The following is a 27,293-nucleotide window of genomic DNA, read 5'->3' as shown; positions in this document are numbered from 1 at the left end:
CGACGGATCCATCGTTCAATCGCGCCGAAGGTGGACGATCGTCTCACTCACCTGGCTGCTTGCGCATGTCGGTTCTTTGAACCTCGAAGGCAACAGTGTCGAATCCAGAGGTTGTCGGTAAAGGCGTCGTATTACCGAGGACGCGAGATCAGGAAATCAAATACCAATTCCATGGATCCGGTTGATGGCCTCACCCAAAGCCAGCAACCTTGGCGTGAGCCTCACGGTTGCACAGGCTCCTGGAATTTTTTGTTCACAGTATTTTGTGGACGGCCCCAGGAGCGCTGGTCTGGGCCTAGAGGTGCGCAAGTGTCCGCACTGCAGATCAGCCGTGTAATTGATCCGGGACAATGGACATGTTTGGGACGATCAGAGATGTCAGGCTTGTGAACTGCAATCAACGCTTTACCTCATCCTGATCAGCACAGCTCGGTGCTTGTTTGGAGACTACAGCCGCACCAGCCGTGTTCATATGCAAGCACAAGCACAACCATTGGAGACGAAGCTGAACCCCGATGTAGGATGAGGGTCTTGAGAGGGGGCTGGGCCTGTTTGACAGGCCATTGAGCCTGGAGCTCTTTGCCAGCACAACCAGCAAGAGAGAACACGAACTGACCAGCCTAACGAGGCGAACAGGCCACTAAGCGATTGGCTTTGGTGAAGAGCCCCAAACGCGGAGTGCCGTCTCTTTCGAATGGGAGAAGAGTGTCCACCCAGCCGATCATGCAAAAAGGCAGCGGCCGATTCAGGTGGGAGGCGGCATGGGCTGGGCAGGTCCACTTCATTTAATGGTCTTCAGGCCTCTGCTCGCCATGGAATCTGTCTGTCCTTCACTGTTGCCGTCCACCGTGGACAGGAGGGTCTCTTCGACCCTCGGCAAGCGGTACAACCGCAGCTGTTTGAGCCAGCAAGAAAGCCCAAGGGTGCGTGATCTCCTATGAGCTCCGTGTCACGCATTGTATACTGATTTCAAGGTGACAGGCAATCACCCAACCCGCAGCCCGGGTGACGGACCTGCGCGGAGACATCTTGTCTTCGCACAGCCGTCATTCGTAACAGTCACTATGCCCTGCTAATACGTTACAATGCCCTTTGTGCCGATCAGGAATATCATTACCTCACATCTCATGTAGTTGAACCCTTCGACGACACTCCCCAGCCCACAAGCCTTGTCTTCACACCTCAGCATTCGAGCTCCGTCAAGAGTCTTGACCAGCACGAGACCGTCTACAATTCCGCAGCGCAAAGTCCAGAGCTCCAGTACGGAGAATTTCCTCTGGATGCCCCTTGTGTCACGTGCAACAGCATCCCTGGCATTGGCTGTCAGTGTGATCTCCCGGAAGGATTTCCCATCCTTGTTGAGGATGTCGCGTGCTCGATCGACTCGAGCACAACGCCTTCGTCCAAGGCATCCAAGGATACGACCGTGGAAATGTCGGTCGATTGTGCGCCGCCACAGAACAGGGAGAGAGGCAAAGGCGAATCAGAACTCATGCCAACAGCTTGTCTTGCCCCAAACCTCGCCCTCCAATGCCCGCACTGCAATGACCGTTACGGGTCGGGTTCCCTAGAGGCGCGACGGTTCGAGTAAGTGGCCTCGACTTGAACCCGATTTGCCCAGATCACAGGTCTGACCAATGTTAGAATCCACGTGGCTCGGCACAGACGCGTCGTCTGTGGCTTCCCGGGCTGTCGGGTTACCCTGAAGGATGATCGACGCACCATTGACCGCCACATGATAACAATTCACGGCGGTTTGAGCCAGTGTTCCTTTCGCTGTGCATGTGGAAAGTCCTACAAGCGAAAGGATCACCTCAAACGGCATGGGAGGCGTTGCACACGACATCCCCCGACATCAAAAGCTCAAGAGGAGAAGAAGGCTGAGCCGACTGTTCATTCTTAACAGTTTATTCTGCACGAAAAGAGGTCGTTCGAGTGTTTGATCACGCATGGTTTTGAGATATGGATCACCGACAGGGGATTCCCAACAAGGGACAAAGGGCATTGTAAGCGAGCGGTCATCTTTCCTCTCGTTTTCCCGTATTACGGCGTTTGTATTCAAGGAGGACTGATGTTTCATCATCAGTTTTCTTTTCCTTGAGTCAAACCAGTCAAGTTTTCCATTCCGGCTGTTTACGTAGCTCAGGCACCTGCAGGTATTGTCCGTGTATTTCCAATTATGGCATTTTGTAGGTCAAGTGTCTAGGTACCTATTCAAAGAGGACTAATGCCACCTCCTCAGTTTTTTCCCTCTACGTCGAGCCGGTCAGCTCTGGCAGTTTACAAGGACTGGACAGAAAAGGCGTTGCAGAGTGAACACAAATGTGTGATGAGCATATTCCGGGACACTCTGTGTAGCTGGCAATACGGGTTTATTCGTAGATTAGGGAGTATAGGGCTGCCGCGAATGGTAGTAATATCAAGATGGCGGTTTGCACGGTAGGACGGAATCACGTGCACGGTTAAGCGGACTATTGCAAGCCTCTTTACAACTTGGCCTAATATCCGTCCCCATGTTGATGACCACCGCGACATGTCAAACAACACGCGCCCGTCACCGCGGAGAGCAAGAGATGAACTCGAGGGGACAGGACGCCGGCCGAGCATCATATGACTTCGGGAGATTAGTGTATGTACCACGTACTCCGATGCAGGACTCGCAGGAGCCCAAAATGAAGTAGAGCGTGAATGCACTCCAGCATTCTGCCTGCCCTGGGACACCCAGATTGACTCAGGCCGGCACCGGGTCGATATAGGCCCGGCTGAGGCCTAAAGTCGAAGCCATCAACGAGGCTTTCGTTCCGCTGGGATATCTGCCATTTCATCATGTCATAAATATGGCATATGGAGCATTCTTCGTCCTCGTAAGGCCATCTGGACGTCGTCATTCGTGATGACACGCGCTCATTGTCCGAGACAACAATCATGTCGTGGCCGCGGAGCCAGAAGTTCGAGGGAGGTCCCAAAGCCAATCGCGACACACGGTCACAAAGGCTCGAATCACATGCGGACCTGTGCATAAAGAAGCAAACACCCACGCGTTCGCCGCGGCACTGCTGCCTATCGAGAACCTTGGACAAAGGATTGCTGGGCCGAGAATTGCTCGAGGCAGTGGTTCCTTGGTGGTCATTGAACGAGAACCAGTCATCACAGAGAGCTGTGTCCGGCGTCATGCCCACGCCATTGCTGCTCCTCGTGCCAGTGCCATCGCCGCTCCCCGTGACGTCGCCATTGACTGCGTGTTTACCTGGGACTGAGCCTCGGACTGTGACTATGACTGTGACTGTGTCATTAACCGGGACAATGACATTCGAGCACCCGACCCACCTAACCCACCCCACTTCAGAGCCCACTCGTCCATGACGCACACGTACGACGCCGTCGCTTTCAGCCTCTTGATATGCTTCTGGTGATAGGCCTTGATTTCTGGCCTGGAGAGCTCGAGATCAAACGGCCTTGGCCTCATATGAGGACGGTGTCGATTCGCAATCCGTGGTCCGCATCTGCGTGGTTAGCCTCGTCCCCGTCCGCGTCCGCGCCCCCAAGAACACATCCCGGTGGTTGTCGGAGCGCTGGTATTTGAGGATACGAAATCCTGGGTTGAGCTCGCGACCCTCGAGCGCCCTGCGAGGATCTAGTGCAGGTGCTGCGCTGTGATGCGTGGTGTCACTCGACAGCACCGAGATAGGTGGATGGTGGCCGAGTTTCGATTTGCCGTCCCGCGAGGCTGTGGTTGCTTTCCGCATTATATGTCTAGACTGGCTGATCCAGTGGCAGACCCGAGTGTCTGTGATTGCGGCTGTGGAGAGAGACTGCCGAGAATAAATCAACGCGCCGGTCATATTTTGTCTGCTTCTACCACCGTGTCCGTCATCATGGAGATGGAAGGGAATCGGAGGGGGGGTATATCGGGCTGGGACGCAAGGCAGAACAGTCCGTACATAGTCTGTACTACAGTTACGTGCAGTACCGGGGCCGCCAATCAATTCTGCCAGTCGTATTCGCATGAACACACCACGGTGTTAAGCGCAACTAATAAAGGGGCCGGCACCATCCGCCTGTTCAGCTCCTGTGTGTGTGCAGTCTGGCACCATTGGGGCTTATGTGTGAAGAAGCACAATGGCGGTTAGCTCCGCGTGGCATTCATCTCTGATGGCTATGCATGCCATGCCATATCTGCTAGGTCTTGGATTGCACAAAAACCAATAGGAAACGCCAGCCTAAGTCGCATTGTCGGTGGTAGCACCTGTCCTGGTATCGTGTCAATCAAAGCACTGGAGGTACCATAAAGGCGTTATGTACCGCATCCGTTCAGCACTACATTCTCGTGCCCGGCTGATGTATTCCTACGGCAGGGCCGGTGGTCACCCTTTTCACAGCGGCTTCGACAGCCTGAATTCTGTCCTTGTAGTTGGCGTTCAACCAGCTGAAGTCCACGTCTTGGATAGGTTTGCCGAGTTGACCGATCCGCTTCGCCACTCGTTCAGCCACGAACTGCGGGTTCTCGTTGTCAATCCAGTGGCCCGACTTGGGGACAATCACTGTCTCGAGGGGCTCGGCGCTGACACCATTCCAGGAAGCCTCTAAGATGCCATCTCTGCCCATACTGGCCTCGCCACCCATCACGAGCAGTTTTTGCTGAAGCCTCGTGCCTTTCTTGAAGCAGTCAAACTCTTCCATGTCTGCCCAGACTGAGCCTCCAAGGAACTCGGCAGCAGCCTCGACGCCTCCTGGTCGGCGCCATTCTTTGACGTACTGTTGGAACAACTCGTCCGGTAGTGCGTTGTGGCCACTGTAGGAGGTATGCCAGTAATACCACGTAAGAAATTCTTCTTCACGGCCGCGAATAAGGAAGACGGCCACTTCGGGAAGAGTAAAAAGACCAAGATGCCAGTGGTCAAAGATAGTCTGAACGCGGCTTGGTTGCTGCGCAATCTCGTGACCGAAGCCTGGGAGCGAGTATTCCGCTATGATAAGACCCTTGATGATGTCGGGATAGTCGCGAGCTAAGACAATGGCAGGACCAGTTCCCTTGTCAAACGCGAATACGTGCAATTCCTCAAGTCCAGAAACTTGATGACCGTGTGGAGCGCGTCAGCGGCATTCCTGGATGTTAGCGCGGTGCCTTTGTTGACAATGGATTGGCCAAAGCCAGGTAGGTCTGGGACGATAGCGAGGAAGCCCTTCGACAGCAGCGCGGGCGCGATGGAGTGGTACATGAGCTGTCAGCTAGTCAGCTTCGTGCATCGAATAAACCCCTTGCAATATACTGCCGTACCGAATGCTGTGGCACACCATGAAGGAGTAGGATCGGTTGACCTTTGCCGGCGTAACGGAAGAAGATCCTTCCATTCGCTGTCGGCACCAGCTGGGCCTCCCAATCTTGAAACCGAGTCATCTTCAGGCTGATGGTGGACACGGCTGATGAAGTGAGCTCGGGCAGCAACGTCGTCCTGATCAATGTTGTCGTTGGATAGCTGCTCGCCAGGGTCAATGTATTGGTGTGCTCAGACCTCGACGGGGAACTCTTTCCCAACGACGCTGGCGGCAACACGCCTTGTCCTTCCAGCTTTGTATGCCATGTTCCTTTCGAAGGCAGAGCCCAGGTCGTCATCGTCGGCACTGTGCTTAACAATGCAGATGACCCATCAAGCATGTTGCTTCGAAGGCCAAACGGACGAATTTCGTCAATCATCGTGCCGAAATATGTGCCGATTGACGCCTTGTATCGGTTCAGGAACCGGCTCGAATTAGTCACCCTGGTTGGACCCGATTGGGAAGTAACAACTATGTCACGTATCTCCACACTCGGCTAGTAGGTGGCTCGGCTTCTCGTATCCTTCGACCACAGTCGGCTAGTAATCGGCTAGACTTCTCGTACTCGCACCCAAAGGATCTGCGGTTAATCAGAAGCGAGGTCAAGGTCATCTTGCTGCTTGATAAATTTGAGGGAGGCGAGGAATGCCGCATTGCCAATGTCGATTCTGTACAGCGGGAGCTGGCAGAATCAACACGGCTTGTATGCTTTGCCGCTTGTTGACAAATGAATATTTCGTCCGTCGGCGTTGAATTTGATGTACAATACTGTCGCCCTCCACAGACAACCAAGAGGTGGCAATAGCTATCAGGCATATGCCCGGCATGCCAACAACAAGGATCTGAGATGGTGCCAACCTATTCCTGCCGCAATATGCGACGTGGCCGCAGCTGTGCATAGAGGTGCTGCCGAAGCCATGCACGGCCGTTCCCCGTGGCCCCTTTCTGATGCGGTACACGACTCTGACCGCTAATGGAGTCAAATCCCATGCGTGTGTACACATCAAGAACCAGGGTTGCCCTAAGCTTTCGTTTATAACTGTGTAGACCGAACCCAAAAGGGGGCATAGTACCTGAAGCTCACCTCCAATGGGCAAAATACTGTTCTCACCGACAATTTTTCTGACGGCCACCAAATCCATTTATGGGAATCTGAGCTGTTCTGCAGTACGTGATGGAGCAGTATATTGACGCTTCTCGGCTGCGATGCCTGCGCGGGGCAAGTGTGAACTATAAGCTCTTCAATCGGGCTTGTATGACCGCGGTCCTTTTGCAGTCGCTGCTGATGTGATATTGTCCAACTTTCTTCCGAACCGGTGGTGCTTTAGCCCCCGAGCAGGGTTGGGGGCCTCTTTTGACGGCAGCATTCGCATAAAGATCCCACCTGCCAATGAACAGTATTCGAGCGAGATGACGCGGGTGTATTCAGTATTGGATGGCCGTTTGAGGAGCAGTAAACAGGACATCACGTTCGGTTTCACCCTTGCTCACTGTCCGCCCGGAGCCCGAAGCTGCTACGGCTGGGCTGGTCTTGATATGGGCAAACCGCATTAAGTCAAAGCCTGCATGAGATGCTGCTGACGAAACCGGGCGTATTGAACGCAACAGACGTGCTGATTGCGTCCCATACATGTTTCGACGACCATGGGACCTGGGAAGAAGGCAAGGATTTGGATGAGGGTAATCGCAGCTGAATGTTGATCGGGATTGCGAAAGGTGCTGAGAGATTGAGCAGACACATCCGCGTCATTCACTTGGCGGCTCAGTAAACCAAAGTAGCTCGCAGAAACATTCTGCAGGGACGGAGCGATCTTGCATAGATTGGTGGACGTCTTCTGCATCGATGCGTAATTCTCCGCCCAATCTCCACCGCACAGGTATATTGTCGAACGTTTCAGGCATTTCAAGCGAAGTGAACAGCAGCATTTCTGCCTTGTCTTGTGCTGCAGCGGCCAATCGATGGAACGCAGTTGACATCCTTATGACGCCAACCCAGATTTGAGCGTATCTGTCCCCAGTAGAATGCATGCTGCTTAACCGAGCGATAAACCACAGTAGGTGTGGCGGTGACAGTGAGGCATTATCATCCACTTCTTGTAGGTGTCGACTGATATTCTCGATGAAAAAGTCGGTACCAGAATCAAAGTCACCATAGAGCATCAGTGCTGAGGTGAGAAACAGGATGACTGCAATACGACAGTTACGCTCTGTTGGGTGCTCTAATGATCGTGGCTGCAGGAGGCTTCGGAGCTTCGAGGACTTGAATGCCTTTATCCGCCTGGAGTCGGTCAAACGATCCATGTCTTCCTCCGAGGTCGGTAGTAGGTTGACAATGGCTTTCTGACGGGACCGAACTAGATCGTTGAGATCTTGAACTCCACGATCGAGGTCCGAGGCAAAGTCGAACCCTGTCAAAGGCCCAGGCAGCGCGAGGAAGGACCAAACCAGCTTCGTGAACAAGAGATGGTCCCTCTTGAATGCACAAAGCCCGCCGCGCATGTTTATCATTTCTTTCAAGCCAAGCCAGTGCGAGGAGCCGCCTGATCCGTCCATGCACTTGATGTTGCAGAGGACCGCCGTGGCCAGGATTACGCCAATCTTGGCCGTGTGAAGATTGGATCTGATGGCCCGCAAGAGGCGGTTTTCGTATTCAAGAGGCGCTGGCTTGCCCTGGAGGGCTGAGCGGTGACTGGCTGCGTCAAACAAGATTGCCTGGAATGATATCTCGTCGCGACAGTACAACTGGAACAGGTCGGTGACTGGGGCCATTGCAACCGGAGGCACGTCATCAACGAGTTTCCAGCGAGCCTTGTATAGCTCTGGCATAATGGCCGTATCTGGGAAGCTCAGCGGCTGAAGGTAAGCGCTTTTTGGAGGACATACAATGATGAAGAAGAGACTGGTCCAAGGTTGTCAAGTTCGAGGGGATCTCCACTGTGGGAGAAGCTGCCTTGATCGCAACTTCAAGTGGCCAGTTGAATTGATCGAACTGGCAGTTTGCTCGGGAGATTGTTCTTGGTTTGGCCTGATCAATTTTCCAGCGCTGGCGTTTCATCCTGTGCAGCTCTCTTGCGAGATGTGCACGGGATTTATGTCGTTTCTCAGGATCGTTCTCGTCGACAAAGTGGAAACGGGGTAGAGGTGCTCGAGATGTCATGGTGTTGTGCGATTGTATGGAGAACACAAGAGCATGAGGATATACATGAGAGTCTGGGAGGGAACGACCGAAGTACCCAGTAGATCTGGGGCATGGATCCCTGCTAGCTCTGCTGACCAATTTTCCAATGTAATCGACCGCTGGGTGACCGCGGCAGGTGCGGGGGGGTGATGATCTCACGTGATCGTTCCCATCGCAGCCAGCTCGACATGAAGCTTAGCGAGAAGGGCAGCCACACAGTGGGTCGACAGGCGGGCTGGACTAGCATGGAATTTGTTCGCTGTTCGTTGTAGGCAGCTACCGTAGCGTGCTGCGATAGCAAAGTAGCATGGACCGTATACCTGACAAATAGCGCATGAAGTTAGCGAGGTTTTTGCTAAAGTAACATTGGCCCAGGGGAGAACTCAACATGACTCGCCTGCCGCCAGCTCTGATATTTTATTCCAGTCTCACAGTAGAGCCCTGTCCCTTTAGTGCTGAGTTCAGCACGAGAGGAGCACCGACGTCCAGACTTGAAGGAGAATGTCAGGGAGACAGTGGCCGGGTTTGCATCAAAGACGTGCATTCCAGAGACTGTGATGTCACCGTCAGAGCTGTGTTTTGCCCTTCTTCATCGTGAGGTTCCGGATCAATGCTGATCGTCTGAAGACATCGTTCGCGCCCACTAAGTGCTCGGCTTTGGCTGAGGGGCCGGCAGGTTGCTGGTCGGACAAGGTCATGTTCTGAATGCCAAAGCATCGGGGATAGGACAGCAACACTGAGGTAATGTCCAGAGGTGCGTTTGGGCTCATTTGCAGACAGGGTCAACGCTGAACCTTGAATGAGTGCCACTTCAAGGTACCTCTAACACTCACGGACATTTCTGTGCGGTGACGTCGACGGGTATGGAGTCTGGCAAGGGTATTAGTTGTATCCGGCTTCTTCGCCATCATGTTTCGTCAAGAGGTCTGTATCAAAAGCAGGAAGAGGGTAGTGGGTGGGTGAGACAAGTTTGAATGGGCGTCATCGTCTTGGCACGCGCAGACAGAACGCGTTGAGCTCGACGCGTCTTCTTTCTATTTCACGTCGCCCAACCACGGCCACCGGCGAATGGTAGGTGTCTTCTCTGGTAGGTCGCCTTCGTTGGCGTGGAGATTTGACCTCACGAGGAATGGAGGGGTTCGTGTTTGCAAGTTTCCCACAGCAGAAAACCGCCACGCCATCCGCAACCTCAAAAAAACCACGCAGTGAGATATGTTGATGGGAAAATATCTTCATTTTGAACACCCAGCTGGCATGAAATCCAGTCCCAGGTGGTTCTTCCTGATGATGAGTCATTGCTGTGCTCACGTGGTGTAAAGGTTCGAGATAGAGGCACTCGGTATTAGTTGCCGTACCTCAATACTGCTGCCTCATTGTCTCGCGTGCCACAGTGAGCTTGAGATTTCAACCAACACAACCAACATATACCCCGCCTTGATGGCGGCTTCTGGATGTCCGTGTCTTTCGTCGACATTTTCATAAAGGGAGTACAGCTGACTTGAACGATGACTCTTGCAGTAACCGTGTCATACACGCCATTCTACATCAACGTCGCCTCGGATATTGACACCGAAACTGAACTAATTGTCTAGTGGTGAAGCGTACAAAGGACTGTGGTGTAATGCGGAGATATGCGATGTTGCTATACAGTACGGAGTAGCTTTCTCTGCCCGAGCCGGCTCTCGGTCGCTATCACTTGGCACAGCCCGCCTTGGCAGATGGATGTCCCGGTTCGCGAACCTGATCGAATACGCAAGCAAGAAGGCGGATAGGCAACTCTGCCTCACTTATTGCAATCCATCGGTACGACCCATGCGTCGACGGCAATCTTCAATTGGTACGGATGGCATCAGTCAACCAACAGTCGCTGCGAGTTGTAGCCTCGGTTCAACGACTCATCAGTCGGCGCCCGAATGGATTGTACTTCAGGCGCAGCTGTCAAGGCGTCACGCAATGGACCCGGTACAAATATCATGAAGAGCAGGGTCGTCCCTCTCTGACTGATTGACGGCTTTGTATAACTCTGCAAGCCCCTGGTCTGTACGCCTTCGATCAAGTCGAGTATCCGTTGTAGCCATGGAGAAATACGACAGCAATCCTGACAGTCAGGGGGCTGAATCTATCAACTCAGATATTAGGCCTTATACCCGACTGGTGAGTGCAATGAGCAGGAACCATCCAAATCTCTCCAGCCTCGCCAGAATCCTGTGTCAGCCTACAGAAGAAGGCGCTGCTGCTGTGGTCGAGTTCCGAAATACTGTTGCGGCAGCAGAACGCTTCTATACCTCAACACAGCTCCAGAAGTATATGACCAACCATCACAACTGCACCCGCCGCTTGTTCATAATGCAAGGTCTGCCATCAAACTACATCGAAACCCTCGGCGCTGCGTTCAACATCGATCCCAATTTCTTCGCTCGCCAGATCCTCAGTGGCATGCCCCTTCACACCAACAAGGGCATGCGAGATGTCCCGCTGCTGTCTTCACATCCGACTTCGCGAGAATCGTTCTGCATTAGATACCACGAGCTGCGAGAATTCGCAGATGCTATTGGTGACTGGGAGCTTCGGGTGATGGACCAGCCGCGGAGAGTTAGCGTATCGAAGTTCAACGGGGAGTTCGATGGCGTTGGCATTGTCCGGAAGACTGCAAGTATCTGGTTCAGAGCACGAGAAAAGGGAGAAGGATGGGACGGTATGTCTTTGCCTCAACAGTCCGGCTCACATCTCAAGTGCTGACGAATCTGAAACAGCGATCATCCTGCTTGATCCTCCTATAGGCGACCAGTTCTATGTCGGACTTGAGAAGAGACAGTGCACTCTCAGAAGTGTCCTGTATCGTGGAGGCTACATCGACTTTTCCCCACTGCGGCAGGACAGCCTCGCCCTGGATCACGCCGCTCGCGCCGGGCCTAGGAGAGAAAGCGCCTTGGAAGATCTGATCTACTATTACACGCAAGCCGAGCCACCCGGAGTTGCTGGATATGACTCGCCAGAGACAGTGACCGGGGTTTTGAAGCGGTACGTCGCATCGCATTGGATGATTCAATTGCGGTACAGCCTTGATCTCCTGGTCAAATACGAGAACACTTATCATCGTGCCTGCTTCTTCGCCAGCGTATCATCGACACTGATCCAAAACTCCTTACGGGACGTGCAGCATCTGAATGACCGAGTTGCCGGGTGGCGCGAGCAGGTCGACCGGTCGATCAGCCAGTTCAAGGCCTCCGGTACACTGGGGAGTTTCCCTGGACAGGCGGCCAACGACCCTAGCGAAGACGACTTCACCCATATCCTCCACGATCTGCGCGAGCTCCGCGGCAGAGTCCAGGCTGTCATCAGCTCCATGACAGGCCTCGTCAGCATCATCGAGACTATGAGGATGAAAGAGCTCAGCATACTCGCGATGGTGTTCATCCCACTCGGGCTTGCCTCTCAGCTGTTCAGCATGGAGGATGAATATGCTCCCGGTAAACCTGGGTTCTGGGTCTACTGTGTGGTCGGACTGTGTCTTGTCCTGCTTGTGTTTGTGGTGGCATTTGGCCTCAATCCTGGCACGACACTCCTAAAGACATTGAAGTTGAAAAGGCGGGCTCTGGCGAAAGCACCCACCCACGACAGGCTCAAAGAACACGATGAGGAGATCGGCTGATCATGACAACAGCTATCAAATGACATTCCAGCACAGTCACGGGCAAGTTGGCGAAACTACCGACCAGAGCACAGTCAAGATACACAAGGCAACACGTGCGACTACCTTCAAACTCCATACGATGTTGTTAGACGAGCGGCAGCCAAGCTGAATGAGCGCCGCCCAATACCTTTTTCACATCATGACGACTGCCTCTCGTGGCAGAGGCGCAGTAGTGATGTCCCAGGATCTGGAAGTTATCAAGAGGAGTGAGCACAAGTCAATTGCCTAAGTAACTCCATTGAATAAGTGTCAAACCTACCTCAGTGCTTCACAAAGACCCCGCGACCTTCTACAAAAAACTGCTTGCCCCTTTGTTCATTTCCTGAGCATCTGCCAACATCAACCTCGTCAACTTCTACCCAAGATTCCTCCTCAAAATGTTGAGTGCGAAACGCATATCCAAGACCTCAAGCATCAACAGGAGTCATCACCACTGGATATTTCTCTCGTAGGCATGGCGACGACAATGCCGGTCATCTCAGTGGTGGAATATGATCCCGCTTGGCCGGACCACTTCAAGCAGATAGCCGAAAAGCTAAGCTACTATCTCAACCTTTGCGGTGTTGAGTACCTAGCGATCGAACACGTTGGCAGCACAGCGGTGGCGGGTCTGATAGCGAAGCCCATAATCGACATCATCATTGAAGTGCCGGACGCTTGCAATGCTGAACTGGCGAAAGAGGCTCTTGTCTACGAACCACCACCAGAAGCACACTATAAATGCATCGGCGACGGCGGTATCAGAGGCAGACTCAGTATGAAGTTCCAAGGTCAACGCGTGGTTCCAAGTCAAAGCGTGTAAGTCTCCCTAAGCCTCGCGCTGTGCTGCAGGGTTTTCCAGGAGGCTCTGGGACTCGCTGGGGTGCATCATGTGTCAGCCTTGCTCGATATCTAGAGACCCATGGTGGATACCGACTGACCCTGAAATAGCTATATCATTGACAGACAAAGTCCTGAAGGACGATTGATCATGCGATGTCATCGAGCACTCCGTGACACGTTGAGAATGCCTGAGCACGAATCTCTGAAGAAGGAGTATGGGCAAACGAAGATCGAGCTTGCCTCATCATCGCAGCACTCGCTTGAGTATGGGCAGAAGAAGAATCCAATCATCGGACGCATCCTCCGCGCAGCCGGTTGGACGGACGCCGACATCGACAAAAAAGAGCGTCTCGACTACAGAGTACCCAGAGACGACCTTCCATACTGAACGGTCACAGTGCGCCGGGGTGCCAGTCTGCATCGTGCTCTACCGACCATTCGCAGCTCGTCTTGCGCCTTGGAGCCACGTCGCTTGCTTCACATTCAATCCAAGTCGCCTCTCCATCCTCTATCAACGAACCCAGAGGGACTCAAAGTGGCCCTCCGAATCAGCCAGCGGAACGATCAGATGCGGACCAGATGATGTTCGGATGATCCAATGCGAGTCTGGGCGTCGGTACCTTATACAGGAAGTAATTCGCGTTGGTGGGTCAACGATCTCAGGGAACTCCTCTCGGAAGTCAACGGCAATAATCGATGTGACGTATCTTTAACCAGCTGAAAGTCGAGGGAGGGCAGATAGCATGCGCATCTGCGCTCCACTGAGTCGCAGGATTTTGCCTAATTACAATGGGGCCAAAAATAGTTTCTGTCTGACACACCTTTTTGCACCTTAGACAGGTCTTGTTTCTGTCAGACTGCACCTTCTCCGCCCACCTTTTAGCCCCGACTTCATTTCACTTTCGTATCACCGTCACTTTGGTGGCACTTGCAACCAAGGCAGTAATCCTCCGGGTTTTATCCTCATCGATCACCCGTACCGTTCATATCTGCACATATTCTTTGTCACCATGTGCGATAAGATGGGCAGGAAGTGTCCAGCCTTGCTATCCGGTGTGCACCCACTGAGCCTCACTAATCCCTTAAATTCGGGATTCGCCGTCAACCGCGTGTGTGGTAGGTCGTTGGGAATCGAGCCAGAGCAGCCCCGAAGCTCTATAGAAGTCTTACACCAGCACTACCAAACATGAAGTTCACCGAGGGCATGTGGCGGACTAGAAACGGGGTCAGTTTCAACTGGATGGGAAACGTGGAGAGGCTTCAAGTCGCCAAGGACAGCGTCGACTTGCTTCTCACAAAGCATCAGAGAACACGGGGCGACACGCTCAACGTCGGCACCATCTCTACCCGAATCTGGTCTCCCCTAGAAGGGGTGATCGCAGCCAGTTTCTCACATTGGAGTGGTGAAGAAGATCTAGGGCCTCATTTCCCGTTGTTTGAGTCCCCGCCAGCGCCCACGATCAATCATTCCAAAGGGAAAGCGCTGGAATACTCGAGTGGGCTGCTCGATTTGTCGATAAACACTCCCCCCAATGACCTGGCCTTCACCTACTCCCACCAGTCCAGGAGACTCACTGGCCATTCGCATCGCTCCATTGCAGTGGTGTCCTGCTCGGACACGCCAAGGTATAGGGCCGAGGAAGGCATGTACGCGCAACAGGAGAATTACATCCTCCTAGAGCTGGATCTATCTGTAGGCGAGAAGATCTACGGTCTCGGTGAGCGGTTCGGGCCGTTCGTGAAGAACGGCCAAACGATCGACGTGTGGAACGAGGACGGTGGGACCAGTTCTGAACTGACCTACAAGAACATTCCATTTTACGTGTCGAGTCGGGGCTATGGCGTTTTCATCAACAACCCGGGCAAGGTCATGCTGGAAATCCAGTCTGAGCGAACGACTCGCGTCAACATTGCAATTCAAGGCGAGAGCCTCGAATACATGATAATAGCCGGCCCGTCACCCAAAGAGATCTTGAACCGCTACACCGCTTTAACTGGTCGGCCTGGCTTACCTCCAGCCTGGTCGTACGGGCTCTGGCTGACCACTTCTTTCACCACGTCCTACGACGAGAAGACGGTGACGTCGTTCCTGGATGGCTTCAAATCGCGAGAGATTCCTTTGAGGGTATTCCACTTTGACTGTTTCTGGATGAAGTCCTTTCAGTGGTGCGACTTCGAGTTCGACGACGAAAATTTCTCCGATGCACCGGGCTACCTCCAACGCTTGAAAGACCGCGGCATGAAGCTGTGTGTCTGGATAAATCCGTATATTGCTCAAGCGTCACCACTATTCGCCGAAGGTAAAAAGAACGGCTATTTCATCATGCGCGCCGATACCTCTAGGCCGACTGTCTGGCAGTGGGACAACTGGCAGGCGGGAATGGCTTGTGTGGATTTCACCAACCCCGCCGCGCGGGAATGGTATTCTGGGCACTTGGCGAGGTTGATGGACATGGGAGTCGACAGCTTCAAGACGGATTTTGGAGAACGAATCCCATTTCTCCCGCATCAAGTCAAATATCATGACGGATCGGACACGGTACGAATGCACAACTTCTACGCCTATCTGTACAATAAGACCGTGTACGAGACCATGGAGGCGCACGGGAAGAAGGGCTGTCTATTTGCAAGAGCGGCGACGGCTGGTGGGCAACAGTTTCCTGTGCACTGGGGCGGAGATTGCGAGAGCACCTTTGAAGCTATGGCGGAAACGTTGCGCGGAGGCTTGTCTCTTGCACTCTCGGGCTTTGCATTCTGGGCGCACGACATTGGCGGATTCGAAGGACTGCCTGACCCAGCGTTGTACAAGCGCTGGGTCCAGTTCGGTCTCTTGGGTAGCCACTCGCGCTTGCACGGCAGTTCGAGTTATCGCGTCCCCTGGATTTACGACTCCAAACAGTATCCCGGTGAGGATGAGGCCTGCAGCAAAGTCCTGAGAGAGAGCGTCGGGCGGAAACTCGCTTTGATGCCTTATCTGCTGCGAACCGCACTTGAGGGTCATGCGAAGGGCACGCCCGTGATGCGAGCCATGTTCCTCGAATTTGGAGAATCCGACCCGAACTCGTGGAACTTGGACACACAATACATGCTTGGGGAGGAGCTGCTGATCGCGCCAGTGTTCGACAAGGGAGGAGAAGTTACGTTCTACGTGCCGTTTTCTGGGCAGCCCGGCAGTACATCCAATGCAGCGTCAACAGCGAAGCAGGCAATGTGGAGGAGCTTCTTTGACCACGGCAGAACGTACGAGGAAGGTCGATGGTACACCGAGACTCACAGCTTTGACACCATGCCCATACTTCTCAGACCTGGTGCTGTTGTGCCCTTTAACCAGAGTCTGAAGGAGCCCGACGGGAACATCATGGAGGGGTTGCAACTTCTGGTCAATGGACCACTGCAAGGTGAGAAGGTTGTCGAGCTTGTGGAAGCGAGCGATGTCTCAAAAGTGGCGAAGACTTTCGCCGTCGCCGAGAGCCTTGCCCTGAAGGGAATACAAGGTATCGAGGTCGTGGACGTGAGCAAAGGCTAGGACGCACAGACAAGAAAAGATGGCCGGCCTGCATAGGACCAACAGTGTCCCAAGACAGACGAAAACACTGGTTAAAACAAAACAAACTGAGTTTCCTACTAAACATTTATCCCCATTAGCATCGCCGAGACGCGGAGGACCATGTCGCCGGCGCGGAAATCGCATTGCAGCCAACCGACCGTGCTGGAGGTAGTACTCCTTATGGCATGGCCATGGAGACAAGAGTTTCGCCTTGGACCGATGCCCACTTGGCGAGATCCCACCGGACGCACTGCAGAGATCGTGTGTGTGAGTATATACCATTCTTGGATATATTCCGGCAGTGCCAACCGCTTGCCCTACCGAAGTTGCTCCTGGCCTGGGAAGCGCTGGGACGTGCTGAGTGGCCACGGCGAGCTGGACTGAGACGGCCGAGCCTCGAGGACTCCTTCAGCCCACACATCGGCCGAAGAAGTGCCAGAAGCGTCTGACAGTGTCCACCGAGGTGAGAGTCCTCCGCCTTAGGATTGATGTGGTCAAAGGCTAAAGCCCCAGCCTCGACGCAAAACCGCAGCAGTCCGCTTACAAGTGATCCTTACTCCGTACGCCGTGCTGTGGCAAGCCAGTTACAACCCACCCTTCCTCCGGCAGCCTCTACTGGGATACAGTCAACGCCGTTACAGTACGGAGTCCCCACCCCCGCATAAGCTGGGGCCCCATGGTGTCTTCACCACGAATCAGCCGTGTTTCCGTACGCGCATGCTCCGACCAGTACCCAGCAGTAGGGACTCCAGAACGATCCAAGAATGGCAAAACACAACGTTGCAATCTGCACCCTTTGTTTCTGGAAAGAACCCGGTGGCCCCGCAGGGGTAGCATCGAGATTTGGCACCCAACCATGACCTCTTTGCACTACCAATATACCCAGACTTCAAACCACAATGGATCTTCCCATGCACTGGCTTGTTCCATGCTTACCAAGTCCAGTAAGTGCAGGTTTTCCGTCATATATCTATGTATCTGTCCATCTATATTATCCGACTCGTCTGAGAAATTAGCCTCAATGGCAGGCTGACAACTGAGTCCAGATTGTCTTGCATCTCCTGTCTCGTGGCGTGAGAACGCCAGCAAGGACTTTCTGCCATGGATGAATCCACGGGTCTAAGCTGTATCGAGCGCCGGGGATTCTGGCCACCCATGCTGATGGCAGACGGCGGGTGCCACGTGAAAAGGTTCCCCGGAGCGAACTTGATCGTGAACCCATGTCCCGTCCGCATATATAACATACATGCATGCCCCCCGCAATTTCGCAACACAAATCGTCAGTGCGAGAGGTCGGAGTCACCTAACTCTTCTGGAGGAACGACAACAACAACACTACTTGGAAGCGCACACGCTTCAGGCATCGGCTCGGTCCCTTTGTCGCCGCCGTCCCTGAAAGATGGCAACCGACAAACATGCCGACGCCATCCATCTCGAGGCCCACGGAGGGGTTGAGCGCCTCAAGGATGTAGACCTTCGCGATGCGGCTCTCGCCGGAGGTGCCCTCGAGGGCGCTGCGCAGGAACACAGCATGGGCGTCCTGCAGGCCCTCAAAACATACAAGCGCGCGGCCTTTTGGTCGGTCGGTACGTCTCTCTCCCTCCCTGGCCGCAACAGCCCCTATCTCCTCCAATTACCGTAAATGCATCGTCGTCCGCTTGGCTGACTTAGCCACCACTCCTTAGTCATCTCCACCACTGTCATCATGGAAGGCTACGATGTGACGCTGCTTGGCTCCTTCTTCGGCTATCCCAGCTTTCGCCTCAAATACGGGGCATACCTGAACGAAGAGAGCGGCTACCAAATTTCAGCGAACTGGCAGCAGAAGTTCAACTGTCTCGGTGCACTGGCCAACATCATCGGTGCGCTCCTCAACGGCTGGGCGACCGCGAGATGGGGCCACCGACGGGTCTTGATGGGCACGCTCTTCCTGCTCACGGGGTTTATCTTCATCGTCTTCTTCGCGCCGACCATTGAAATCATGCTCTTGGGCCAGTTCCTATGCAACATCCCCTGGGGAGTATTCGCGACGACGGGACCCTCGTACGCCGCCGAAGTCACTCCACTGGCGATCCGAGGCTACTTGACCGCGTACGTCAACCTGTGCTGGTGCATCGGGCAGTTCATCTCGGCGGGCGTGCTGAAGGGCCTGGTCAACAACCCCACGAAATGGAGCTACAAGATCCCGTTCGCCATCCAGTGGGTGTGGCCTGTGCCGCTGTTCGTGGCGGCCTACTTCGCGCCGGAATCGCCATGGTTCTTTGTGCGCACGGACCGGCTGGAGGACGCGCGCAAGTCGCTCGAGCGCCTCACCGAGCCGGAACACCATCACGACGAGAACGGCAGCATCGACGCCACGCTCGCCATGATGGTGCACACCAACAAGCTGGAGATCCAGGAGCGGGCGGGCGTGCAGCTGTGGGACGCCTTCCGGGGCACGAACCGCCGCCGGACCGAGATCGCGTGCATGGGCTTCCTGTCGCAGATCACCAACGGCGGCGCGCTCTGCTACAGCGGCAGCTTCTTCTTCCAGCAGACGGGCATCAGCGCCAACGCCGCGTACGGCATCGCCCTGGGCGGCACGGGCATCGCCTTTGTCGGCACCATCATCTCCTGGCTGTACATCTACCGCCTGGGCAGGCGGACCATCTGGCTGTGGGGGTTCGCCTCGCTGGTCGTGCTGCTCTGGCTGATCGGATTTCTGGCCCTGCCTCACCAGACGCTCGGTCTCGCGTGGGCCCAGTCCATCCTCTGCATCGTCTGGCTGGGCGCCTACTCCATGTCTGTCGGGCCCATCATCTACGTCCTCGTCTCCGAGGTGGGCTCGACGCGCCTGCGCACCCAGACGGTCGTCCTGGCCCGCAGCACCTACTATGTCGGTAACATCATCTGTGGAGGCTTGCTTCAGCCGCAGCTGATCTCGCCGGGCGCATGGAATGCAAAGGGCAAGACTGTATGTTTTCCGGGCCTTTGCTACCCTTCCCTTCTTACTTCATCACAATCGGCCACTGTCTACTGGTATCTTACTTACTTTTGCTTGCTGCAGGCTTTCTTCTGGGCAGGCCTCGCCACCTTGACCTTCATCTGGGGCTACTTCCGTCTGTTCGAGACCAAGGGCCGGACCTTTGGCGAGCTGGATTTCATGGTAAGTCACCCCACGTTGGCTTAATTCATGTGCGCTTGCGCGTGGACTTGGACCTGCACAACGTGAGAGTCCAGAAGCCAAGAAACTTTATGCTGACCCGAGTTCCCTCACGCACAGTTCCAACATGGCGTCCCGGCCCGCAAGTCCGCCAAGTACCACATCGCAGAGGAGGAGCTTTACAACGCCGACGACGTCGTCAAGGAGACGGTTAAGAACTGAAGAACTGGACCTAGAACATGGACCCAAGTGAGGATTGAGATGGTGCTGGCCTACGTGCCACATGGACGACATCACGTCGTGGAAATCGCATGCATGCACGCGCTTACGTCCGCGCTCATGCTCAAGCTTACGCCTCACCTATACACTTGCTGCGTGATGATGGAACAAGACATCAGTAATCTTTTCTTGTTAGTGGCGATACGTACTGTATGTGGATGTATCTTCTCCTGTCACGAGAGCGACTCTGCACGCCACTCGTGGCGACGAGAATCTCTAGTCTAGTCCAGTCGAGAATCCAGATACGAAACCTCTCTACGAGTACGTCGCTCTGGGTCACTTGAACTGGTCTAGTCCAGACGTCCCCTAGTGATGAGCCAGGCATGAGGGCGTGGTGAATTGAGCTTGGGAGGCGTTGCATTCCATCTGTGTACTCCGCGGCCCATCATGGAGCATAGAATCAGCGGTCATCTTCTCAGCCATTTGGCTCTCTTGAGCTGACAGGAAGTGGAGATGTAGGTAGAATGCCACTGGCCTCAAGACATGCAATTCCCCAAAGCTCGAGATATTCAATCAAGCAGCTGGACTCTGCTTCACTCTGTTCGTCGTGCGCTTGAAATGGCTCGTCGAATTCGGCCCGGCACCAAAATGCGGCAAACCCAACAAACGCAACAAACATTGATCGCTCCTCGACTTCAGGTAGATGATGAGCGCGAATTGAAGCCTCCGAAGCTCGATCCGGCTGCAGCTCCAGGTTCATTTCCACTTGAGATCCGAGAATTGGCGTCCCTCGCATACACTCGACGCGAGGCTTCTACAATGCGAGCTCCACGACCACTGTTCCAGCTTCGACGACCGATAGTCCAGAACCTCCGCAGGTTCAGTTCCACGCCACTACGATCTCAGACCCGGCAAGGCCCAGCTCAACCAGAACGACCGGTCAACTTTTACCGAGTTCATGGCCGCGCCTTCGCGAAAGTGGTGACCTTGTCGTTCCTGACGTATCAAATCACCTACTGGACATGGCTCTTGTTGGAGACCGAGGCGATCAAAGACCAGAAAGACCGGGAGATCAAGTCGCTTGAGCAAGAGGTCAGACTATTGGATGAAGGCAGGAAGGGACACAAGCCGGGCGCTGGGTGAGGAGGAGGAACACATCACAACAAGACGAGACAGGCCGCAGTGCGACCTATGTTCCCAGACGACCTGGTCACCCTTCCACCATGAAGCCGTCATGTATTCTCGACGTCCGTTCACTGGAGACAACATGTGGCTCGTCGGTTGGGGAAGCGAACAACTGGCTCAGCAACGATACACGAGATCCGAGCAGAATCTCGGGCAGCTCAAAGCGTTCGGGTCACTCAACCAAGAAGTTACAGTCAAAGCACGTAACCGGGGCCAACCCTCGAGGACCTTCACCGGAACCATTGGCAATCCAAAAAAGGAACGTAGACGCTGTTCATCCTGCCGGTCCGCCACGAGGACCTAATTGATCCGGAAGGAAGCAACGATATAAAGAGGCGACAGCCGCTGACATTCTGGGAATCTGAATCCTCCCTCCTTCTCCCCTCTTCAGTCCTCGGCCATTACAATATCCTCGACCTGGATCTGGACCTCGACCTCCACCTCCACCTCGACCTCCTCACAGCTGCCTCAAGTTCCTCAGCTTACGATGCGTAAGACGGCCTTCCTTCTTCTCGTCTGTGCGGCCGTCCTCGCCACGACACATCCAACATCCCACGTCGTCCCTGAAGCCAGCACGGTCGCTGTCCCCGTCTTTCACAGGGTCGTCAATACGAACGTTGTCCCCGAAGAGGTCGCCCCCGCCCTTCAACGCAGGTGTGCTTCCCGTCATCGACGGGGACATTCCCGCCGTGGTGTCGGATGGTGGCGCCTCCGGAAATTGACGCGCATCGTTCGAGAAGAATGTTTCTACAGATGGAAGATACCGCGCCCGTCGCCGACCGCGACTGATACCCGTGGAAGACGACATCTTACCAACATGCGTGTGTTCTCCCAGTCTTCCGCGTGTCTCGCCACAACGGGGACGTTATTCGTGGTAGAGCAGAGACAGGCCGACACTTACGATGGACGACGCACTCGTCTGGCATGCCTGGCACCGCTACGCAAGACATAAAGAGCCGATAAACCACCATGTCGATTACGTAGGATCTAGCAATATGTATGAATGCACCCGGGGCAAAATTAAGTCTTGACCACGACAGCCATAGCAAGGACTTGGAGAACAGGACGGGAATCAAAACGAAACCGCATCGAGCACTGCTGATAGTACGTCTTACATGTACTGTAGCTATAGATGCAATAGAAGCCTACTCCCTTTCCTCCTTGACGTTCCTTCCCTCTAGGTTTCTTCTGTCGATCCACCGTTTTCGTTCCCTGGCGCTTGGCTTGCCTGTCCCTCTGCCCTTCTGCCTGCCTTACCTCGCGTATAAACTCCTCGGATCAAATGTGTCTGGAATTCCTCAACCGGGTACAAGCGGCTTATACCTATCCAGCCCGCCGCGGCCGGACAGGTCATCTTCGTCCATGAGTCCCGCGCTCGGGTTGGTTCGTCCGTTCCTAGCAGGCAGAGATACGTTCGCACTGTTGCTGGTGCTGGTGCTGGTGCTGGTATCGCGTCTCGAGGGCAACGGGGGGGCAGCAATCTCACTTGTCCCGTCTGTTCTCGGGGTTTGTTGCTGCTGTTGTTGGTGTGCGAGATTTGCGCCCCTGGAAAGAGACGTATGAGCAGGAGGAGGCGGCCCAGCGGCTCTGGATATCGGTCGAGACGCCAAAGCAGGGCCGATCGAGTCCGACGCGCTGACGAAACTCGCTGTCGAACTCGCCGTCTCCCGTCGCTTAGGGAGGGGTGGTGGACGGTCATCCGTCTGCGGGCTCGGGCTGGGGCCTGGAGAGACGGTGTCGGGGCGAGATGTGCTCGCCAGGCGCGGCGCGGTCGGGCCTGGAAGAGGGCCCAGCTGTGGGACGGCGGCCTGGCTGGACGAGCTGGTCAGGGCCGACGGCTTGGACGGCTTTGGGGGCGGGCGTTTCTTGGGAAATCCTGCCGCGGAAGACGACCTGGCAGGGACGTCTGGCGAGCGGACGGGCGAGGTCGTCGCGCTCGAGGATCTGTTCCGTGGCGCTGGTGGAGTTGGTGTTGGGCCTCGTTGCACAGGTCTCATCTCTTGACCCTGACCCTGACCCGGGGGCGTCGAACCCGTCACCCTCTCTCCCTCCCACGGCGGGGGGACCATCCTCTTCACCGTCCTCGGGGGAGGAGGCTCCGGTTTCCTCAAACTTTCCAATCGGCTTCGACTTCTCGGTTTGTTGTTATCCATGATGGGCGGTCTCTCTACCTCGACCCAGTCGTCCTCGCCACCTCCTTCTCTCCACGGATTGGCTTCTCGGTCTTTACTCAACATGGTTCCTTCCCTGGGTGGGCGGAGGGTACTCCTGGCGCCCTTGTTGCCGTCGAGCCACCATTTCCTCTTGTCGCTGCTTGCCGGGGGCAACCCCTCCTGGATGCTCTCGTATCCCATCAGACTGTCGACGACGCTCTCGGTCTCGTCGTCGGTCTCGACGTCCTCGAAGCCCTCTGTCGAATCGCCTGCCTTGATCCTCGTCTCTCGCGCTCTCTTCGCGTACAGTCTCTTCGTCAGCGCGTCTTTCTTCTCTTCATCCACCACACGGATCCCCATCTCAAAGATCGCGTAGACGGGTCTGTGGTCGCTGAATCGCAGGCCCATAACACTGTCGTATTCCAGCTGCTTCATCTGTGAGCCGAGCACCTCGCCCGCTTGCACCACGTTGCGGCTGTGGTTGACCTTCCAGAGGATCCGGTCCGTCCAGGCTGGGATGCGCTGCTTGTCACTGGAGTCGAAGTCATCCTTGCCGATGTCGTACTTGTACGTAGGCAGGAACTTAACCCGCCCTTCACGGTAGTAGTTGAAGCAGTTGCCCACCACCATCTGGATGTTCAGTTGGTCGTTCTCGTACAGTTTCCCCAGTGCTTCCTCTCTGATCTTTTCGGAGCCGATGATCGCTTCATTGACGAGTGCTTTCGTTTTCTCGTAGCCCAAGCCGATGCGGTAGTTGAAGTCACCCGCCCAGACGATGATTTCGTGGTCTTCGATGCTTCTATTCCGCTGGAATCTCAATCCAGACGTGATCGTGTTGTAATCGCGATTTCTCTCCTCGTAATTGGCGAACCCGGCCGCCAAATGCGCGGTGACAAAACACACCGAGGTGTTTTCGATGTCCATCCTGATCGCGACTGCACCTTTGTTCCCAGCAATACCACTCATGCCGGTCTTCTTGATCGCGCCCTCCACATTCTTGATCCGGGGAAGGACGCTTGCCCGCACGAAGACCATCAGTGCGGCTCCGACTAGTTGTCCGCTCCGCAGCAGCACATACTCATCACCTTTCGTGGGTACTCCATCAAATTTCTCACCCGGACCGTACCCATTGAGGCAATTTCTGACTGCTCTTTCCCACAGCATTCGACGATTTGGGTCGGTGCTCATAATCTGCTGAGGACTCAATTCGACGATTTCCTGGAAGCCGACCACGACCATGTCCAAGTTTCTGCCCCTAACATCGAGCCAGGGAGTCAAGTCTTCGTTGATGCCGGCTGTTTTGCCATTCAAGTTGTATGTTCCCATTCCAAGTCTCAGCTGATCTCTCGACTCAAACTCCGCTCTCCGTCGAGCCACCTCTGCGACAACCCAGTCATTGACCGGATCGAACAGGTCGACACTGGTCTGACCAACCAATCTGCCAAGCAGCAGATCAACTGTATTCTGCCGGTTCTTGTCCTCGAAATGGTTGACATAAAGGCGAGTAGCACTCTTCCTGGCATCGGCAAGAGCGCCTGCAAGGCTCATCTTCCCATGTCTGGTAAATGAGCTCTTCAACGCGCCCGTTCCGGCATAGATCCTGGAGAGAGTGTCACCGTTGTCCGCCCAGAGTGCAGAGTGTCGCATCCAAAAGTCTGAGTTTCCGCGCTCACCACGATGTGACAAGAAGAGTTCAAGCGCCATCTGGCTGATGATACCCTGGATCAGGTTCGTCCGGTCTAGGCAATCCAGACAGTTGACGCGGAAGACACCATTCTGCTGCATGATAACGATCGGCCTCCTCGTCAGTTTCTTTCGGCCTTGCACGACGGTCTCTTCCTCGACTTCTTCGGAAAGGAAGTAGACAAACGAGTCTGCGCTCGTTTCGAGATACGGTCGAATCCCCTTCGCAGCCTCGTATCCGGTCGGACCTCGCGTCCGCTCGTGGAAATCGAACTCGGTCTCACGGAGGAGGTGATGCTCCTCCATTTCCCCTTCTTCATGCCGCCGCAGGGGGCTCCTGCCCACATGGTGTCGGTACCTCTCTGTGAGCTCCACCTCACCAGGCTTGGTAGCACTCAGAAGGTTGACGATGTGTACGGCTCCATAGGTCCTTTCTAGATTCGCAAAGTGCTTGTCAAAGGCCGGCTGTGTAGCTTCCGGCGAGCGAGTAATCTGTATCTTTTGCTGCCCCGGTATCAGGCTACTTGAGCTCTCCCAGAATATTGGTATACTGCCTCGAACTTGAGTATATGAAAAGCAAAGTCCGGTCGGAGACCAGAAAACCGTCTCGGTTTCTACAAAATTTGCGACATTACCGTCGTCGTCGACACCGCGCGAGTTGAAGCGCGTGCCAGCTCGTCGAGATGAAAGCCTTGAGATGATGGTCAATGTTGTAGGGTGCCCTGGTACTGTGCCGCGGATCGGCGACGAGGAAGGCGGGACAACAAGACTCTTGACAAATCCTCGTGTGACGGAAGTGAGGAGCCGACTGTGGTCTAGTGCATACCGCTCAGAATCGGTGAGTCTGCTTCGGAACTTTATCAGCGGGTCGATCATGTATGAGTTCCAGAGGAGGCCCTGGTCGAAGCTGGAAATGTCGATAGTGCTGTCGGCTTCGGCGCTGCAAGCGAGTCAGCCGTCACTGATCCCTGCATCATGATTTCCAACGTACCGGTCTTGTAGTCTTCGTGTCAAATCAAAGTCAGTGCTGTAGTAGAAGTTGCCATTGCTCAACAGCTTTCTCAGGGCGTGAAAAGGATGCTCCGAGACATCATCGCCTTGTGTATAGTCAACGTCGTCCGAGTGAAAAATCTGTCCAGGATAGGGATTGGGGTAGGGACCATGGGCGTGGTCATAGTCCGCACGATTGAGACAGTCTTTTCTAGATTAGCACTCCAGGCCTTCCTTTGGGTTAATAAATCACTTACAAAATTCGACAGCGAAGATCTTCCGCACGGTCTCCCCGGGTCGCACGGTCGCAACTTCTTCTGAACCGGTAATGACGCATAGGAAGACATCGTTGTTGAGAGTGACGAGCCCCAGAGTGCCTCGAGCAGTCGTGACAGGATGGAAATGCTCGAGGTTGACGATCGACTTCTCCCCGAACTCGACCATGCAACGAGGCGTCGAGACCGGTCGGCTTGCGTTACTCAGTGGAAGGCTCGTTGAGCTAGAGACCGAGTTTCTGTGGCTGTCGGAAGCAGCATGAGAATGGCGGAATACCAAGACATGTTCATCCGTCGCAAGGGCCACTGTTCGATGCGGGTAGTCATGGATCAACACCCGCATGGACATCGTGTCGAAGGTTATTGGATGAGGCGCAATCGAACCTCATTGCCGAGATGATCAGGACCTTCTGTCTTGGGCTCGGCCGAACGAGGGTTACCTCCAGCAGGCGAGATCATTGACTTATGCGGAATCCGGTCGCGTGATGAGGCGGTTTGAAGTCTTCGGTGCCTGGGCCCAAAAGTGATCACTATCTCGCTTGGACTTTCGCTGACAGACTGAACAGTTTGCAGTCTCGTAGATGCCACAGACACCAGGTTGTCGCGCCAACTATATACCGAAGCGATCCTGTCGTCGTCGTCGTGTTTGTTTGACGCATGGCCCAAGTCAAGGTGCGGTGGTCGAGGTGTCTCGGCCGGTCACGTGCATATCCTGCTGAGTGAGATTCCGACGGCGATGACTGGAGCCACCGCATGTGGCATGTTGCGCTGTTCGTGTCACGATCTTCCTCCTTCAGAGCCACGAGACAGGAACAAGGACGTGTCTTTGAGATTTTCTATTGTTTGAGTCTTGTTGCTACATAGGCTTTTGTTTCCAAGATGATGAGCAACATGGCCAATTATGGCAGCCAACCTGAACTGGGTATCACATGTGAGGCGCCGAACGAGCAACACCATTTGGGATAACATTAGGAGCCTCAACCGACATCCAGCATGTCGCCCACTCTTGCAAGGTGAGCTTGCTTGTCATTGAATCGCTCACTCCGACGTGTATTCTCAAAACTCCCGCTAAACCCACATCCTCATAAT

The 27,293-nt window shown here is 54.6% G+C and overlaps 10 protein-coding genes across 10 annotated transcripts; 6 read left to right on the top strand and 4 right to left on the bottom strand.

Annotated features, from left to right (window-relative positions):
* Positions 1 to 3,446: 3,446 nt before the first annotated feature.
* G647_01419 (uncharacterized protein) lies at positions 3,447 to 3,746 on the bottom strand (the record flags this gene model as incomplete). The annotated part of the gene is made up of 1 exon (XM_008724819.1): positions 3,447 to 3,746. The coding sequence occupies one exon, from the start codon at positions 3,744 to 3,746 to the stop codon at positions 3,447 to 3,449; it is 300 nt and encodes a 99-aa protein (XP_008723041.1).
* Positions 3,747 to 4,317: 571 nt separating this feature from the next.
* Positions 4,318 to 5,614, bottom strand: G647_01418 (uncharacterized protein; the record flags this gene model as incomplete). Its single annotated transcript, XM_008724818.1, has 3 exons — positions 4,318 to 5,031; positions 5,082 to 5,222; positions 5,279 to 5,614. 3 exons carry the CDS (start codon positions 5,612 to 5,614, stop codon positions 4,318 to 4,320), a joined length of 1,191 nt encoding a protein of 396 aa, XP_008723040.1.
* Positions 5,615 to 7,062: 1,448 nt separating this feature from the next.
* G647_01417 (uncharacterized protein) lies at positions 7,063 to 8,142 on the bottom strand (the record flags this gene model as incomplete). The annotated part of the gene is made up of 1 exon (XM_008724817.1): positions 7,063 to 8,142. The coding sequence occupies one exon, from the start codon at positions 8,140 to 8,142 to the stop codon at positions 7,063 to 7,065; it is 1,080 nt and encodes a 359-aa protein (XP_008723039.1).
* A 2,428-nt stretch (positions 8,143 to 10,570) lies between these two features.
* Positions 10,571 to 12,146, top strand: G647_01416 (uncharacterized protein; the record flags this gene model as incomplete). Its single annotated transcript, XM_008724816.1, has 2 exons — positions 10,571 to 11,189; positions 11,248 to 12,146. The coding sequence occupies 2 exons, from the start codon at positions 10,571 to 10,573 to the stop codon at positions 12,144 to 12,146; spliced, it is 1,518 nt and encodes a 505-aa protein (XP_008723038.1).
* Positions 12,147 to 12,654: 508 nt separating this feature from the next.
* G647_01415 (uncharacterized protein) lies at positions 12,655 to 12,990 on the top strand (the record flags this gene model as incomplete). Its single annotated transcript, XM_008724815.1, has 1 exon — positions 12,655 to 12,990. One exon carries the CDS (start codon positions 12,655 to 12,657, stop codon positions 12,988 to 12,990), a length of 336 nt encoding a protein of 111 aa, XP_008723037.1.
* A 204-nt stretch (positions 12,991 to 13,194) lies between these two features.
* Positions 13,195 to 13,398, top strand: G647_01414 (uncharacterized protein; the record flags this gene model as incomplete). Its single annotated transcript, XM_008724814.1, has 1 exon — positions 13,195 to 13,398. One exon carries the CDS (start codon positions 13,195 to 13,197, stop codon positions 13,396 to 13,398), a length of 204 nt encoding a protein of 67 aa, XP_008723036.1.
* Positions 13,399 to 14,196: 798 nt separating this feature from the next.
* Positions 14,197 to 16,536, top strand: G647_01413 (uncharacterized protein; the record flags this gene model as incomplete). Its single annotated transcript, XM_008724813.1, has 1 exon — positions 14,197 to 16,536. The coding sequence occupies one exon, from the start codon at positions 14,197 to 14,199 to the stop codon at positions 16,534 to 16,536; it is 2,340 nt and encodes a 779-aa protein (XP_008723035.1).
* Positions 16,537 to 17,956: 1,420 nt separating this feature from the next.
* On the top strand, positions 17,957 to 19,921 carry G647_01412 (uncharacterized protein; the record flags this gene model as incomplete). The annotated part of the gene is made up of 4 exons (XM_008724812.1): positions 17,957 to 18,143; positions 18,243 to 19,510; positions 19,604 to 19,702; positions 19,820 to 19,921. The coding sequence occupies 4 exons, from the start codon at positions 17,957 to 17,959 to the stop codon at positions 19,919 to 19,921; spliced, it is 1,656 nt and encodes a 551-aa protein (XP_008723034.1).
* Positions 19,922 to 20,566: 645 nt separating this feature from the next.
* G647_01411 (uncharacterized protein) lies at positions 20,567 to 21,061 on the top strand (the record flags this gene model as incomplete). The annotated part of the gene is made up of 1 exon (XM_008724811.1): positions 20,567 to 21,061. The coding sequence occupies one exon, from the start codon at positions 20,567 to 20,569 to the stop codon at positions 21,059 to 21,061; it is 495 nt and encodes a 164-aa protein (XP_008723033.1).
* Positions 21,062 to 22,401: 1,340 nt separating this feature from the next.
* On the bottom strand, positions 22,402 to 26,553 carry G647_01410 (uncharacterized protein; the record flags this gene model as incomplete). The annotated part of the gene is made up of 3 exons (XM_008724810.1): positions 22,402 to 25,879; positions 25,931 to 26,135; positions 26,187 to 26,553. The coding sequence occupies 3 exons, from the start codon at positions 26,551 to 26,553 to the stop codon at positions 22,402 to 22,404; spliced, it is 4,050 nt and encodes a 1,349-aa protein (XP_008723032.1).
* Positions 26,554 to 27,293: the final 740 nt, after the last annotated feature.

The sequence above is a fragment of the Cladophialophora carrionii genome (genome assembly GCF_000365165.1).
Source record: "Cladophialophora carrionii CBS 160.54 unplaced genomic scaffold supercont1.1, whole genome shotgun sequence".
NCBI classification, from domain to species: Eukaryota; Fungi; Ascomycota; class Eurotiomycetes; order Chaetothyriales; family Herpotrichiellaceae; genus Cladophialophora; species Cladophialophora carrionii.
The sequence above is the reverse complement of the archived record's forward strand: the minus strand, read 5'-3'. Positions and strand labels throughout refer to the sequence as shown.